This window comes from Helianthus annuus, chromosome 1 (genome assembly GCF_002127325.2).
Source record: "Helianthus annuus cultivar XRQ/B chromosome 1, HanXRQr2.0-SUNRISE, whole genome shotgun sequence".
Classification (NCBI taxonomy): Eukaryota; Viridiplantae; Streptophyta; class Magnoliopsida; order Asterales; family Asteraceae; genus Helianthus; species Helianthus annuus.
The window spans coordinates 114,651,347-114,666,623 of NC_035433.2; the positions used below are offsets into that span (position 1 = coordinate 114,651,347).

Here is a 15,277-nt window from a genome sequence, read left to right on the forward strand (position 1 = left end):
ATCCTATCTTTGATCGTTCATTCGTCGAATCCTATATTTAAGGTGACGGGTTCGTTAAGAATTTATAGATATCACCATGTTTTTATATAAGTTTATTATTATGCCATATTTATATATTTCAAAGAAATCATATATCTAGTTTAAAGGCATAGTATTTATAGCTCGTTAGCTTGACCTGTTGTGCTGTTAAGCAATTAACGTTTCATATTTCTCTTGGATTGAAGAGTGACTTGGTGCGCATTGACCCAAACTTTTAAAAGAAGTATTTATGTTCATATAGTCATCACCACCCTTGTTAACCTATAACCGTCATGCACCGCCAGGCGGTTCACTACCTCCACCTCGGTCGCGCTTGTTGCCTCCGCTCACAAACATCACTAGCCACCATAAAAACATAATGTTGGGTAAACTCATTTCGATATTTTTTTTCTTAAAACGACTCGCTTCAACCCGAGTCCATTTTGGTCGGAACTTGTTTTGACATGAGCGAGAATGATACTATTTTAACGCGATATGTTTTGACCTGAACCTAGTTTGACCAACACCCGTTTTGAGTCCAAGTCCACTAGTCTTAACTAGATATATAGAGCTACGCGTCCTTAACATACATTGTTCTTTCAACTGCATACCAAAAAGGTTAAATAAAAGACAATATATAAACTACGAGATAGCTACCGGATATCAATGCACTTAAAACATTCTTATAGAATTATGGCTCCGGATCCAAGAAGACCACTTTTGCTTTTGGTGAGGCTCGTGGGAACATCAAAACATCCTTTGCAATGTTGTGCCTTTTCTCAGCATCAACCTTTGCACTTGGTCTGATAATCATACTTTCAAGATGTGGAGAATGATCGAGCAGAAGCTATACAAAGAGGAGCTCTGGTCTTGACCCTTCTAAATATGTCATTTCTACAGTTTGCAACTTGAGCAATGTCTGATCCAGACAGTCAGGGGATTCTAAGTAGTTAGATGTTAATTGCAAATCAGCCTCTTGTCCCTACAAATACAATACAATACAAAAGTGATATTATGTCTTACCATCTAATTGTTTACTTACTATATAAGCCAATAAACTTTTATCAAACTTTAGCCCTCCTTACCATCGGCATATGGGTCACAAGAAGTCTTTTCAAACAAGGTGAGTTCCGAAGCATAGATAGAGCACCTTGAAGTTGATTCAAATCTCCGAAACTAAAACTTGTGAACTCCAGTTCCTGTAAGCATTGTACCACATGTGGAAGCGAGTTTGGAAACTTTTCTGCAGCCAAAATCTGTGCGGTGAAAGTGAGATTTTAAGTTACCGAAATAACATGAGGACTGTATCAGACTAACAAACTATAAATCTTTTGTGCAAATGCTAGTTTGTGACTGACAAAAAACGAAGGTTAAGCATTCTAATATAAAAGTTTGTATCATACCTTGAGAAAATAACTATCAATAGTAAAACTAAATCTTTTAACTTGAAATAAATCTTTTACGGATTTTGACAGACGACATATATAAACTGCATTAAGGTGTTCACTATGCAACAATTGGAGCACCATGGCATTGGCATCAGGGCAACCGTTGACACGCAAATTCTGCAATTTTTCAGCCTTGATGTTGAAGTTGTTAACATTGCGACAACCATAAAGTATCAAATTCTTAAGTTGTGGTAAGCAATGTTGTAGAAGGCGCTAGGCGCTAGTCGGGCGGTGAGGTACAGCCTAGGGATTAATCGGGATTAATCAGGATTAATCGGGATTAATCGGAATGGGATTTTTATATGTATTTTTTCAAAATTATATATATATACCCAATAATATAAAAATAATACTTCAAAATTCACATAAATACTTCAAGTTTCAGATAGTATGGTTCGATTTTTACCGATTTTGACCAATTTTGACCGTCTAGGACCGCCTAGGACCGCCTAGAACCGACTAGGACCGATTTTTATCGATTTTGACCGACTAATATTGTCCGATTAATCCGATTTTTGACCGCCTAGGACCGATTTTGACCGCCTAGGACCGATATTGACCGATTTTTTACCATGACCGATTAATTGACCGCCTAGCTCAAAATTAGGCAGTAGATGACCGCCTAGCGCCTAGGCGCCGATTAATCGGCCGCCTAGGCCGATTTCTGCAACCATGGTGGTAAGTTGATTACAGTTCCACCTAAATTAACCCCGAAATCAACATGCATTAATTTAATATCTTGAAGATTGGGAAATCCCTTAAACGCAGGTGGTGGCTTGAAAATACAGGTAAACAAGTTCAGCTTTGTCAATTGTAGACAAGAGAATACGGAGGATGGAATATGATAAACCCGATTGGAGTTCACAATGTGGAGTTCCCTAACATTATTCCTTGATAGGATTAACATCCATTGATCAACTTCTTTGAGACTATCAAGAAATATCTCTTTTGGTATATGGAGAACAAATTTGAAAATGGGACCACTGTGAAGGATCATAATCTGGTTTAAAACCCTAATAAACCCATTACAACTGAAGGCTCCAGTTTTTAAAAACTGTTGAGAGAATTGCTTATAGAGAAACAGTGTCTTCATAGTGGTCCATCTGTATCTCCACTTTCTAGATAAAACACTTGTCCTTACAGCATCTTTAACTGGGAGCCGCTCTAAAATCGGGTCTAGCAAATCCTCAGGCAAGTTACTGATTATGTCCTTGTCAGCAGAGGAGCTTACAAACCTCCTCCTTGTATGACGATTATCTATCATTACATTCAACAAAACCATGACTTCAAAAGTAAACAGAGTTTATGAATTTAACTAGAATCTAGAACAATGCTTGTTTAGAGAACACTATGAAATCACATAATAGAGGATAGTTTGAACAGAATCTCACTAAAACGTAAACAACAATATATTATAATGATAATAAAAGAAAGAGATACAATAATGCAGGTGTGTGAACTAGTACAACTTACCCATGAATTGGAAACTCTCAAGCGATCAACTAGTTGGGGATTGGAAACTTCAAAGAACGGGAATTTAGGGCTCCGAAGATAAAAAAAGGGGGTAAAAGAGAGTGAACTGCAAGTGTTTTTTTTTTTTTTTTTTCGGTGTTTGGGGTTCCTTATTTTGAGGATAAAAGGACTTTTGAAGCGTAAAAATACTTTTGAAAAGTGTTTGGCTTTCCTTTTGAAGGGCAAAATTCCTTTGGATTCGTCAAAAGTCAGGATTTCCTGACTTATTTTGGACAAAAGTCCTTTTGCAAAAGTTGAAAATAAGCTAAGCCAAAGATGCCCTATATAGAGCCAATTTCAAGCGGTACTATGCAGATAAAATCAAGAGAGAAAAATGCAATCTGCTTCCCTGTGGTATATGTCAAACATCAACCTGAGCTCCTGAATTCATTTTTTGGTTTTTTGAGCCCCTGACCTTATAAATTCATAACACTCTGAGTCCTTCCGTCAGACTTCCGTCTGTTTGACTATTGTGAAATGTCCTTTATACCCTTAATGATACATACATATAATCCCTAATTCCCTAAATTGATCAAACTGATTCATAAGACAACTGATCTCATACGAACCCTAACCCTAATTCCCAAATCGATCGATCCAACCTGATCTATTGTGAAGATGTCTCAAAAATCCGCTGCAAGCTCCAACAAGAAATCATCTCAGGGTGGGGAAGCTTCTCAATTCCTGTGTTCATGTGGTGCAGCGACTTGGTACAACGTTTCAAAGACTGAAGCTAATCCAAATCGACGCTTCTTATGCTGTGTAAGTTAAAATTATAGAAGAAAGATTGAAGTTAATTATATGGCTATTTGCCGATTGATGTGTTTTTACAGAAGAAAGATTGTGGTTTTATACGGTGGGCTGATACACCTTCATCTCCACCTTCAAATTCATGCTCTGGTTGTGAGAAGGTAATACCCGTATTGTTAAGGAACATGGAAAACAAAGATGATTTAGCAATTAAGAAAGCTAAGGAAGTGATGTTTTTGAAGATGTGTTTATTGTTTACTTGGTTAATGATTGTGGTGGTTTATGTGTATTTTTAGTTTAATGTAGTGAATGTTGGTTATGTGTCTTTTTTTGTTAATGTAATGAATGTTGGTTTGTGTCTTTTTTTGGTTAATGTATGAATGAACAAGTTTAGTATCAGTTTAATGCTATGAATGTTGCCATTGATGTGTAGAATAACGAATTGGTTGAGGAAGTGGCTGACAATGAGTTGGACTTAGTGTCGTCTGTGCTGAAGGATGAGTGGTTTGATGACTATGATGTTGTGATAGAAGTGTTGAAAGCAGAGTATGAAGCGTCTCTTCCAGATCCAGCAGCGGACTATGACTCAGAAGAGTTGGAATGGGCTAGGTGGGAATGTGCAGTTCAACCACCGGAGGATGATTGGTACCATGATCCGTACGCGGGGGTGTCACACCTCAACCGATGGCGGAATCATCGGGGCGCGGCACTAGGCGAATCAGATTGCTCAAGAGAATCCATAACAACTATATTGCGATAATATTTATTACATTTGTTATCCCATACTAACAAACAATACAATCACATAAGTTATCACAGATTTCTTGTCCTCTCAAACAATTCAAATCCGACAACCTAGATTTTAGATGAGTTTCTAGACTTCCTAGCTTGATTTGATGTAGACTTCGACTAAACCTGCAACATGCGTTAAAATAATGTCAATACAAAAGTATTGGCGAGTATACAGGTTTGCTATATAATAGATTAAAATGTGCTGCGAATTTCCATATGCATAAACGTAATACACGACATATATACTCACAAAACTGATACTACCAGCTAAGTCCTCGATGCTCGACTCTTCGATGGCATAACTAGACCCCGTCGGGCGAAATAGTACTATACTAGTTGTGGTGGGACGTCACGAGTATAAGTCCTAGCATACATGGAACTAGCATCACGTATATCTATGCAAACAGTTATTCGCAAATGATAAATTGTCCAATTGAATCATTCGTTTGATAAGTTCGATTTATAAGGAACGTATGTTACACCCAAAGTTCGATAAAAAGGGGTCAAGTATACTCACAGTGCGTATTCGGTTGGATTGACGGGATGGTGCCTGAGAATGTCCTGATTGCAGACTAATTGCATAAGTATTGGGTTACGCGTTAAACGGTATCGAATTACGTGAAATTGAACGAAAAGTTGGATTGAGCTGGCCCATTCGGATGGACCGCTCGATCGGCCAGGCTGCTCGATCGAGTGGGCCGTTCGATCGAGTGGGCCGTTCGATCGGCTGGTCCAGCCGATCGGCTGGGCCGCTCGATCAGCTGGGCCGCTCGATCGGCCAGCCTGTCCAGCTGTTTTCGATGATTTTCGAGTGTTCTTCGGTGTTTTGGTCGGGACGTTGTTGTGACGTGTTGAACAACTGAAATCCCATCAATTACGACCTGTTCTACGGCCGGGAATCACCCCGTTTCATCAGAACTGGCCGTCCTTGGCAGTTTTTCCGTGTTTAACCCGAAATTGGTCGTCTCTTCGGTAGGAATCAGATCCTTGGCCAACACGACACTAGGAATGAGTAGAAGGTCGGTCTAAGCTCTGTCTCTACCGTTTTTAGGTTTAGATCTGATGTGAAAACCTTGATTATCTTTATGGGATTTCTCAGATCTGAGTTGTTCTTGGTGGAATGAGGCCAACACTTAAAGTTCGTAAGAACTTCATGATGACATCACTCTTAGAACATCTCAAATCCGTAACTTCTTGATTAGAAAACATAGATTTAGGCGAGATTTATGTAAAATCGTATGGAAACCATTCGGATCTGAGTTGTTCTTCATGGGATGACATCACTCTTGAAGAACTTCATGGTGACATCACCCTAGAACACCCCAAATCCGATGATTTCATGGTTAGAAGTCGGATTTTGAAAGATAGAAAGATGAAGGATTGCGTATAGATCGAAGTAGTACAAGATTTGAGTTAAAAACTTACAAGAATCGTGAGAAATCGGGAGATTAAGGGGCTGGAACGTCTTGGTCGAGTAGTAGCAGCAACAACAAGTGTTTGGGGTTGAAGAGGGGTATTTATAGGCAAGGTAGGAGAGGAAAGGAGGAAAGGCGGGCCGGATCGGCTGGCCCGTTCGGTCGGCCAGCCCAGCCGATTGGCTGGCCTGTCCGATCGGACGGCCCAGTCGATCGGCTGGTCCGTTCGATTGGGCGGCCCAGCCGGTTGGCTGTTCTGTCCGATCGGGCGGCCCAGCCGATCGGCTGGCCTGTTCGATCGGGCGGCCCAGCCGATCGGCTTGCCCGTCCGATCGACTGGCCCAGCCGTTTGGCTGGCCCGTCCGTACGGAGGCCTTTAGTCCTCGTTTTTGGCACGTTTTCGACTGTTTGGGCCGTATTTTTATATAATTATTTAATTATTTAGTTATTTATTATAATTAATCACAAAGGGCCATATATACGTATCTATATAACCAATATTCGGTGCGATGATCGAGTTACGCGTGCCTTCGAGTGCGTTCTTCGATGTGATGTGTCACAAAGATTATCGGGGTACTACTTGCTCGTATTGTCATCATCGTCATGACGGCTGGGGGCATGGTACTCACCCGATAGTCCTTGTTAGCGTTGGTTGTTTACGTTCTGACACCTCACAGTTATCGAGGAGGGTAGATTAAGTCCTCACTCAACAACATCGTGAGTGTTATAATTTACGAAAATAGGTTTGTAATAGCGATAGAATATGCGTAATTATTCGATTATACTTCGATTTAGCGATATATCTGATATAGTTACATTATGATCTGAATCTTTGGTGCTAGGCGTAACGAGTGTATCGAGTACTAACAACGCACGAAGGTGCGGGTTGTTACAGGGGGAGCCTTCTTCTGACTCCGAATGGTCAAATGATGATGCTCATTGGAAGTAGATTGTTAGGGTTTTAAATGTTTGTATTGACCGATTGGATGAGACTCGGCATGTGTTTGATACGTTTAATGAAATTTAGTTGTGGTTGAGACTCAATGTGTTTGATACATTAACTGCATTACCAAGAGCAGCATAACATAAACTGCATTACGAACATAAACTGCAGTTGAACTGCATTACAAAACATAAACTGCATAAACAATTCTTATAGCAGCCACTACATAAACAGGTCTTAAACCATACATAAACAAGTAATTCACAAAACATAATCAAGTCTTAAACCATTGAAATCAACCTAACTAAGCTTCACTCGAACTTGGTGCACCTTGTGTTGCAGTTTGAGATTCTTGAACATTCTCCCCTCCCTAGCCCTTGCATGTCCTACTGTTATGACCCAAGGTTCCACACTTGCTACACTTGCCCTTCCTGGTTTTGTTTTCTCCACCTGCAACTTGATCCTCACTTGGTGCATGTACAACATTCTCCCCACCCTACCCCTTGCATGTCCTACTGTTGTGTCCCAAATTTCCGCACTTGCTGCACTTGGTTGTGTTGCCCTTCCATGTCATTTTTCTCTCACTATCAAAATGAGCTTCAACTTCAGCCTCACCAACTGATTTCTTTCTCTTCTTTTGTGGCCTCCCAACCTATTTGTCATTATACTACAATTAAAAATAGAAAAGGTAAGCTGTTATAAATGAGATTACCTATTAAAAACCACTAACCTGCTTATGGTGTTTGGGAGGCAGAAGTTTGGTGGGACATTGTGAGGTTATCCAATTCTCAGGCCCGGGAATTGGATTAATCACATTCTCATAAACCTTCTTCCATGTGGATAACCAATACACTTCATCAACCAATTCTTCGGGCACCCCTATCCTAATATCATTTCTGGCCATATCATTGATAGCAGCCACTGCATGTTTACATGGCATGCTAGTTAAATCCCACTTTCTGCAGGTGCATGTTTTGTTCTTCACATTAACAACACACTGGGATCTTGAGCTATTCACCTACACAAAATCAGTATCCAACATTGAAATGGTCAAAGTGCAATACAACTAGTAAAGGGTCTTATTTGGTCAAACTGCAATACACATACCTGGTACTGTACTGCATCCACCATTAAAACATTGAGTTGTGAGGCTTCTTCTTTGATCTTATTAAACACTTCTTGAGCATGAGGAGTTAATGGACCATGAGCTTTAGCTTGAATCTTCTTTACATTCACAATTCTTTTGGTCATGTACACTCTTATGAACTCTAAACATGTGATTACAGGTTTGTCTCTGGCTCCTATCAACCGCCTATTGAACACTTCACATATATTATTCAACAATATGTCACATTTGGCCCTACCTGAAAAGTGTGCTTTTGACCAACTTCTTGCTGGGATATTTGATAGCTTTTCATGGAAACCAGGCTCTGCAATCTTCATTTCTTTCATTGACTTTTCAAATATGGCATTGATGTCTTGCATGCTACTCCGTACAACAAGTTTTTGTACACATCAAACTCATTCTCAACAAACCGAAAACAGACTATACCCCTGAGGAGGAAGACACAATCAACTTACCATATATATCTTCAGGATCGTAGTATTCACCTTGAGGACGAAGTCGCCATGTGAACACCATTGATTTGGGGTTTCTCTCTGGCACAATCAACTTTCTTTGTTTTTGGCGGGACTAAATTAGGGCTTAATACTGAATTTTGGGGTTTTTAGAAGGGAAATAAATCCAAAAGACGGTCTTACCCCTTGCTCAAACAGTCAAACAAACGGCAGTGTGACAGAAGGACTCAAACTGTTATGAATTTATAAGGTCAGGGGCTTAAAAAACCAAAAAATGAATTTAGGGGCCCAGGTTAATGTTTGGCATATTCCACAGGAACGCAAATTGCATTTTTCTCTAAAATCAAATTGATGTGTTTTATAGCTAATGTTTTAAAATATTACTTGCTAGTCCTTTAACACTAACTCAGTTAATTTTTTCTGTTAAGTATGATTATGTGTCTTGCACAAAAGATAATTTTGTCACCAAGTTCTAATTTTGACCTATGCATCTCATATGATCCTCTACAAGTTCTAATGCATAGTATCTATTTTTTAAGGTTGATCACCAAGTTCAGAAAAACTTGTTAAACATTATTATATATATCATTTTACATCGATGGTTTGCGCCAGTCACCTTTTAAAATTGAGGTTTTGGTCACCTAAGTTTCTTCTCTTTAATTTCTTTCCCCTGCAGCAGATATACCTAGATTAGAGAGAAACTGAGTAACCGGCAACATGGTGGTGCCGGTGAAGCTTATGGTGACGATTTCACTGACCAGAGTAATCCCCATCCCTCCTACCCCAAAACAGCCACTGTTTGATACGCCCAGATCTGAACGACACAAAGGTTCCACCGACGATTATCGTTTTGCGAAATCCTCAGAGCTTGGGCGCTGCTCTTATGCGGTTTTTTTTGTTCTGGCCAGTGACGGCTCTCTATGCCCTAATTTCGGTATCAAAGTCTATGGTTTTGTTCTTTATTATATGATTTGTGCTATTGCTTCTTTTTTGGGGTTTTGTTATTACACACTGATGTGCGTGTAGTGTAATATATTTTTGGTATATATTTTAAGCCCTTTACTTTTGAGCCAAGTTTTAAATTTATAAAACACGATATTTACTAACACTAAACACACATGTGGGCAAGTGCACCCATCGTGGACGTAGTATAGTGTTGGTAAGATACCGAGGTCGTCCAAGGACACAAGAGCTTTTAGTACCGGTTTATCCTCAACGTCTAATCAAATCGAAATGTTAGAAAAAGATTTTTAAACTAAGAAAATAAAACTAACTAAATACTGAAAAATAAAATAAAAATAAAAACAGATAGACAAGATGAATCACTTGGATCCGACTCGTGTATTAGTATAACCTTTGATTATTTTCGCACTTTTGCACTTGTTTAAGAGATTATCTTAGTTATTGTAGTAGGCCCCTCTTTTGAAGGCGACGTTACCCTCAACCCAGTAGTTTGAGTCAGCAAGGATACAATCCTAAAGGGTCGGATTATTGAAAGATAATGAATTGAGTTATTAATGCAAATTATGGTAGGCCCCTCTTTTGGAGGTGACGTTACCCTCGACTAAGTAGTCTGAGTCAGCAGGGATACAATCCTAAATAGCCGGGATATAGTATTAATAGTAGTTTACTTATGAGGGGGTCAAAGAGTTTGGATCCCCGCCATCCAATACCTTTGGGTATTGAAGGAGATCCTACTAAATTTGACCCAGGTCCCTTGCAAGACCTCTAAACGCTGAACAAGGGCAAGACCCTTACCAAACCGTTCCTTTAACCCCCGACCAGGTAGCCAACATACCTCCATATAGACCGTGGAGATATGAATGGTGAAAATCTTTTATTTTATATAGACAGTAAAATAATGCCAAGACACCACGGACAAACGATAAGGAAAAGTCACCTTCAACATAAGAAACTAGTTATTAAAGTCATTAATACAAAACCAAATAAAAAGTGCAAAAGATTAAAAATAAAAAGTATTATACTAAACACTTGTCTTCACCAAGTGATGTAAGAGACTTAGGCAAACATGGCCTTAATTGTCAAGAACTCTTACGATCAATCTTGGATCCCGAGATGACTCACACACTCTATGATGGACAATGGATGATGGTGGTGGATGATGGTGTTGTGATGGTGGTGGATGAAGTGTGAGAGAGGTGGTGTGCCAAGGGATGAGTTGCAATGAAGCCAAGCACTCCTATTTATAGGCTGAATAGAGGCCTGGGCACGGCCCCGTGTCCGCTGGGCACAGCCCCGTGCCTGTCTGACACTATCTCTCCTCATTAATTGTAATTCACAATTACAATTAATGCGCCTACAGTACTTTGGGCACGCCCCGTGTTCACTGGGCACGGCCCCTGGTGAGCAATAGAAGCTTCTACAGGTTTGTCTTTTCTGCTGCTTCTTGGGCACGGCCCCGTGCTCGCTGAGCACGGGGCGTGTTCAGTCTTCTGCCTTCTCTGTTTTGTTTGGGAGGATGCTGTTGAGGGGTCGGGCAATCCACTTTTGTTCCTTTTCTTGTATTTATGCTAGATTTAGCTGTCTTTTTGCTTCTTTTGTTAATTTGAGCTCATTTATTCCTAAAAATACAAAAGGAAGACAAAAACACACTTTTTCCAACATTAGTACTTAAAAAGGGTTAGTTTTATGCCTTATTTGATGTAATTTATATGTTGCATTTTACACACATCAAATATCCCCACATTTGAACTTTTGGTTGTCCTCAAGCAAAACTCTTTAATATGTGGCTTACACTCCTAAATGGAATGGGTAGAAGAGAAGGTTTTGGCTTGTCATAGAGTGTCGGGAATCCAAGATCTTTATTGGGTTTTATTTTTATTTATTTACAATCCTATTCGTCATGATTTATTAAAAACTTTTCATAAGGTAAATTATTTATTAAGGCATAACATACCTTTCTAAAATTCCATTTATATACAAGTTCACATACCTCACGGGAGAAATCACTCACACTCGGCCGAAGGTGTATTTTTAGTGAATCACTCGAGAGCGGCATGGAACTTATTCCTACCATAAACTTGCCAAGCAATCAATCCTCCTCCTTTTTAACTTTATACCTTTATAAATATCAAGAGGACTTTTTGGGGTGAAGGGTTAGGTTTGGGCTAAAGGTGGGTAGTTGGGTTAGTGGTTAGTAGAAAAGGGCAAAAGTCGTAAAAAACGTCGTTTTCGTAAAACATTTTGTTTTTGTGACTTTTTATTTTTAATGAAGTATTTCTTCAAACAAGCTTTTGTTTGAGGAGCTTTGTTTGTTTATTTCTAACTTCATTGTAAATAGGGGAAGGATGTGTAGAAAACCCACTTTAATTTAGAAAACCCGGGAAACTCAAAGCTCCCGATGTTTTTTTGTTTTGAAAAAATTTACACATGTTATATGCATGTTTTTAAAGGTATTGAGCAAAAAAAATCAAAAAAGCGCCGAGTAGATATTTTTTAAAAAAATAAACAAGTTTTGGTGTAACACATGTTACATTCATCTGACATATTTGTAACATGTGTTACACCAAAACTTGTTTATTTTTTAAAAAAATATCTACTCGGCGCTTTTCTGATTTTTTTTTGCCCAAAACCCCTAAAAACATGTATATAACATGTGTAAATTTTTTCAAAAGAAAAAAACATCGGGAGCTTTGAGTTTCCCGAGTTTTCTAAATTAAAGTGGGTTTTCTATAGATACTTACATTATATATATATATATATATATATATATATATATATATATATATATATATATATATATATATATATATATATATATATTAGTCACACGAAAACCGAGCTTGTTACTAAAATAAAGGGTAAAAATAAAAAAGGGTTTTTGGTAGGTAAAAAGGGTTTTGGGTTAAGAAACGAAAAGGTTTAGGCTCAAAGGGGCTAACTAGGGGGAGTTTTTGGGTAGGTGAAAAGAAAAATAAAAATAATGGTGTTGAAAGAAAAAAGGGTTAGTCCTAATGCCTCCATCATTTACTTACTTGGGTTTAAGTTAGTAAGGACCGGGAATGAATTGTCGTGGCAAGTTCTAGAGTCGTAAGAACCAAGCGGCTATTCACACAAGAAACGAAAAATGAGCATTTAGCATAAAGATGTATATTTGTATGCTCAATAAAGGCTCAAAACTCACTTTTGTGGGAATGGGTTTTTTATGTGATCAAGTATATTTATACTAAGCTTGTCATGTCGTTTCATAATTTTCTTATGTTGGTTCTTTTTATTACGACGCTATCGATTATAAACTTATAAAAATATAACCTTGTTAGTCTTAGAATTCCCAACTTACACTTTTTAGCCAAGTTTTAAATTTATAAAACACGATATTTACTAACACTAAACACACATGTGGGCAAGTGCACCCATCGTGGACGTAGTATAGTGTTGGTAAGATACCGAGGTCGTCCAAGGACACAAGAGCTTTTAGTACCGGTTTATCCTCAACGTCTAATCAAATCGAAATGTTAGAAAAAGATTTTTAAACTAAGAAAATAAACTAACTAAATACTGAAAAATAAAATAAAAATAAAAAAAGATAGACAAGATGAATCACTTGGATCCGACTCGTGTATTAGTATAACCTTTGATTATTTTCGCACTTTTGCACTTGTTTAAGAGATTATCTTAGTTATTGCAGTAGGTCTCTTTTTTGAAGGCGACGTTACCCTCAACCCAGTAGTTTGAGTCAGCAAGGATACAATCCTAAAGGGTCGGATTATTGAAAGATAATGAATTGAGTTATTAATGCAAATTATGGTAGGCCCCTCTTTTGGAGGTGACGTTACCCTCGACTAAGTAGTCTGAGTCAGCAGGGATACAGTCCTAAATAGCCGGGATATAGTATTAATAGTAGTTTACTTATGAGGGGGTCAAAGAGTTTGGATCCCCGCCATCCAATACCTTTGGGTATTGAAGGAGATCCTACTAAATTTGACCCAGGTCCCTTGCAGGACCTCTAAACGCTGAACAAGGGCAAGACCCTTACCAAACCGTTCCCTTAACCCCCGACCAGGTAGCCAACATACCTCCATATAGACCGTGGAGATATGAATGGTGAAAATCTTTTATTTTATATAGACAGTAAAATAATGCCAAGACACCACGGACAAACGATAAGGAAAAGTCACCTTCAACATAAGAAACTAGTTATTAAAGTCATTAATACAAAACCAAATAAAAAGTGCAAAAGATTAAAAATAAAAAGTATTATACTAAACAGTTGTCTTCACCAAGTGATGTAAGAGACTTAGGCAAACATGGCCTTAATTGTCAAGAACTCTTACGATCAATCTTGGATCCCGAGATGACTCACACACTCTATGATGGACAATGGATGATGGTGGTGGATGATGGTGTTGTGATGGTGGTGGATGAAGTGTGAGAGAGGTGGTGTGCCAAGGGATGAGTTGCAATGAAGCCAAGCACTCCTATTTATAGGCTGAACAGAGGCCTGGGCACGGCCCCATGTCCGCTGGGCACAACCCCGTGCCTGTCTGACACTATCTCTCCTCATTAATTGTAATTCACAATTACAATTAATGCGCCTGCAGTACTTTGGGCACGCCCCGTGTTCATTGGGCACGACCCCTGGTGAGCAATAGAAGCTTGTACAGGTTTGTCTTTTCTGCTGCTTCTTGGGCACGGCCCCGTGCTCGCTGAGCACGGGGCGTGTTCAGTCTTCTGCCTTCTCTGTTTTGTTTGGGAGGATGCTGTTGAGGGGTCGGGCAATCCACTTTTGTTCCTTTTCTTGTATTTATGCTAGATTTAGCTGTCTTTTTGCTTCTTTTGTTAATTTGAGCTCATTTATTCCTAAAAATACAAAAGGAAGATAAAAACACACTTTTTCCAACATTAGTACTTAAAAAGGGTTAGTTTTATGCCTTATTTGATGTAATTTATATGTTGCATTTTACACACATCAAATATCCCCACATTTGAACTTTTGCTTGTCCTCAAGCAAAACTCTTTAATATGTGGCTTACACTCCCAAATGGAATGGGTAGAAGAGAAGGTTTTGGCTTGTCATAGAGTGTCGGGAATCCAAGATCTTTATTGGGTTTTATTTTTATTTATTTACAATCCTATTCGTCATGATTTATTAAAAACTTTTCATAAGGTAAATTATTTATTAAGGCATAACATACCTTTCTAAAATTCCATTTATATACAAGTTCACATACCTCACGGGAGAAATCACTCACACTCGGCCGAAGGTGTATTTTTAGTGAATCACTCGAGAGCGGCATAGAACTTATTCCTACCATAAACTTGCCAAGCATTCAATCCTCCTCCTTTTTAACTTTATACCTTTGTATATATTAAGAGGACTTTTTGGGGTGAAGGGTTAGGTTTGGGCTAAAGGTGGGTAGTTGGGTTAGTGGTTAGTAGAAAAGGGCGAAAGTCGTAAAAAACGTCGGTTTTCGTAAAACATTTTGTTTTTGTGACTTTTTATTTTTAATGAAATATTTCTTCAAACAGGCTTTTGTTTGAGGAGCTTTGTTTGTTTATTTCTAACTTCATTGTAAATAGGGGAATGATGTATAGAAAACCCACTTTAATTTAGAAAACCCGGGAAACTCAAAGCTCCCGATGTTTTTTTGTTTTGAAAAAATTTACACATGTTATATGCATGTTTTTAAAGGTATTGGGCAAAAAAAATCAAAAAAGCGCCGAGTAGATATTTTTTAAAAAAATAAACAAGTTTTGGTGTAACACATGTTACATTCATCTGACATATTTGTAACATGTGTTACACCAAAACTTGTTTATTTTTTTAAAAAATATCTACTCGGCGCTTTTCTGTTTTTTTT

At 38.4% G+C, this 15,277-nt stretch overlaps 2 protein-coding genes across 3 annotated transcripts; both read right to left on the bottom strand.

Moving 5' to 3' along the window:
• Positions 1-548: 548 nt before the first annotated feature.
• On the bottom strand, positions 549-3,088 carry LOC110875254 (F-box/FBD/LRR-repeat protein At1g13570-like). Of its 2 annotated transcripts, XM_022123454.2 has the most exons (5): positions 2,940-3,088; positions 2,142-2,723; positions 1,422-1,654; positions 1,104-1,274; positions 549-1,000 (listed from the first exon to the last, which is right to left on the bottom strand). In XM_022123454.2, exons 1-5 carry the CDS (start codon positions 2,941-2,943, stop codon positions 866-868), a joined length of 1,125 nt encoding a protein of 374 aa, XP_021979146.1. In that variant the 5' UTR covers positions 2,944-3,088; the 3' UTR covers positions 549-865. The 2 variants fall into 2 exon arrangements, with proteins under 2 accessions (XP_021979146.1, XP_021979153.1); XM_022123461.2 differs by lacking the exon at positions 1,422-1,654 and having other exon boundaries at positions 2,608-2,723; positions 2,940-3,085.
• A 3,887-nt stretch (positions 3,089-6,975) lies between these two features.
• Positions 6,976-8,321, bottom strand: LOC118491217. Its single transcript, XM_035988796.1, has 4 exons — positions 7,986-8,321; positions 7,609-7,896; positions 7,418-7,530; positions 6,976-7,054 (listed from the first exon to the last, which is right to left on the bottom strand). Exons 1-4 carry the CDS (start codon positions 8,319-8,321, stop codon positions 6,976-6,978), a joined length of 816 nt encoding a protein of 271 aa, XP_035844689.1.
• Positions 8,322-15,277: the final 6,956 nt, after the last annotated feature.

What these genes read in the sequence shown, in the direction of transcription:
- LOC110875254 (XM_022123454.2), bottom strand. An exon ending in TTGATAGTTATTTTCTCAAG is followed by an intron (nt 1,275 to 1,421) that starts GTATGATACAAA and finishes TTCACCGCACAG; the next exon opens with ATTTTGGCTGCAGAAAAGTT. An exon ending in TTGTGACCCATATGCCGATG is followed by an intron (nt 1,001 to 1,103) that starts GTAAGGAGGGCT and finishes TTGTATTTGTAG; the next exon opens with GGACAAGAGGCTGATTTGCA.
- LOC118491217 (XM_035988796.1), bottom strand. Translation starts at nt 8,321, where the DNA reads ATGAAGATTGCAGAGCCTGGTTTCCATGAAAAGCTATCAAATATCCCA. An exon ending in TGGATGCAGTACAGTACCAG is followed by an intron (nt 7,897 to 7,985) that starts GTATGTGTATTG and finishes GATTTTGTGTAG; the next exon opens with GTGAATAGCTCAAGATCCCA. An exon ending in CTCCCAAACACCATAAGCAG is followed by an intron (nt 7,531 to 7,608) that starts GTTAGTGGTTTT and finishes AATGACAAATAG; the next exon opens with GTTGGGAGGCCACAAAAGAA.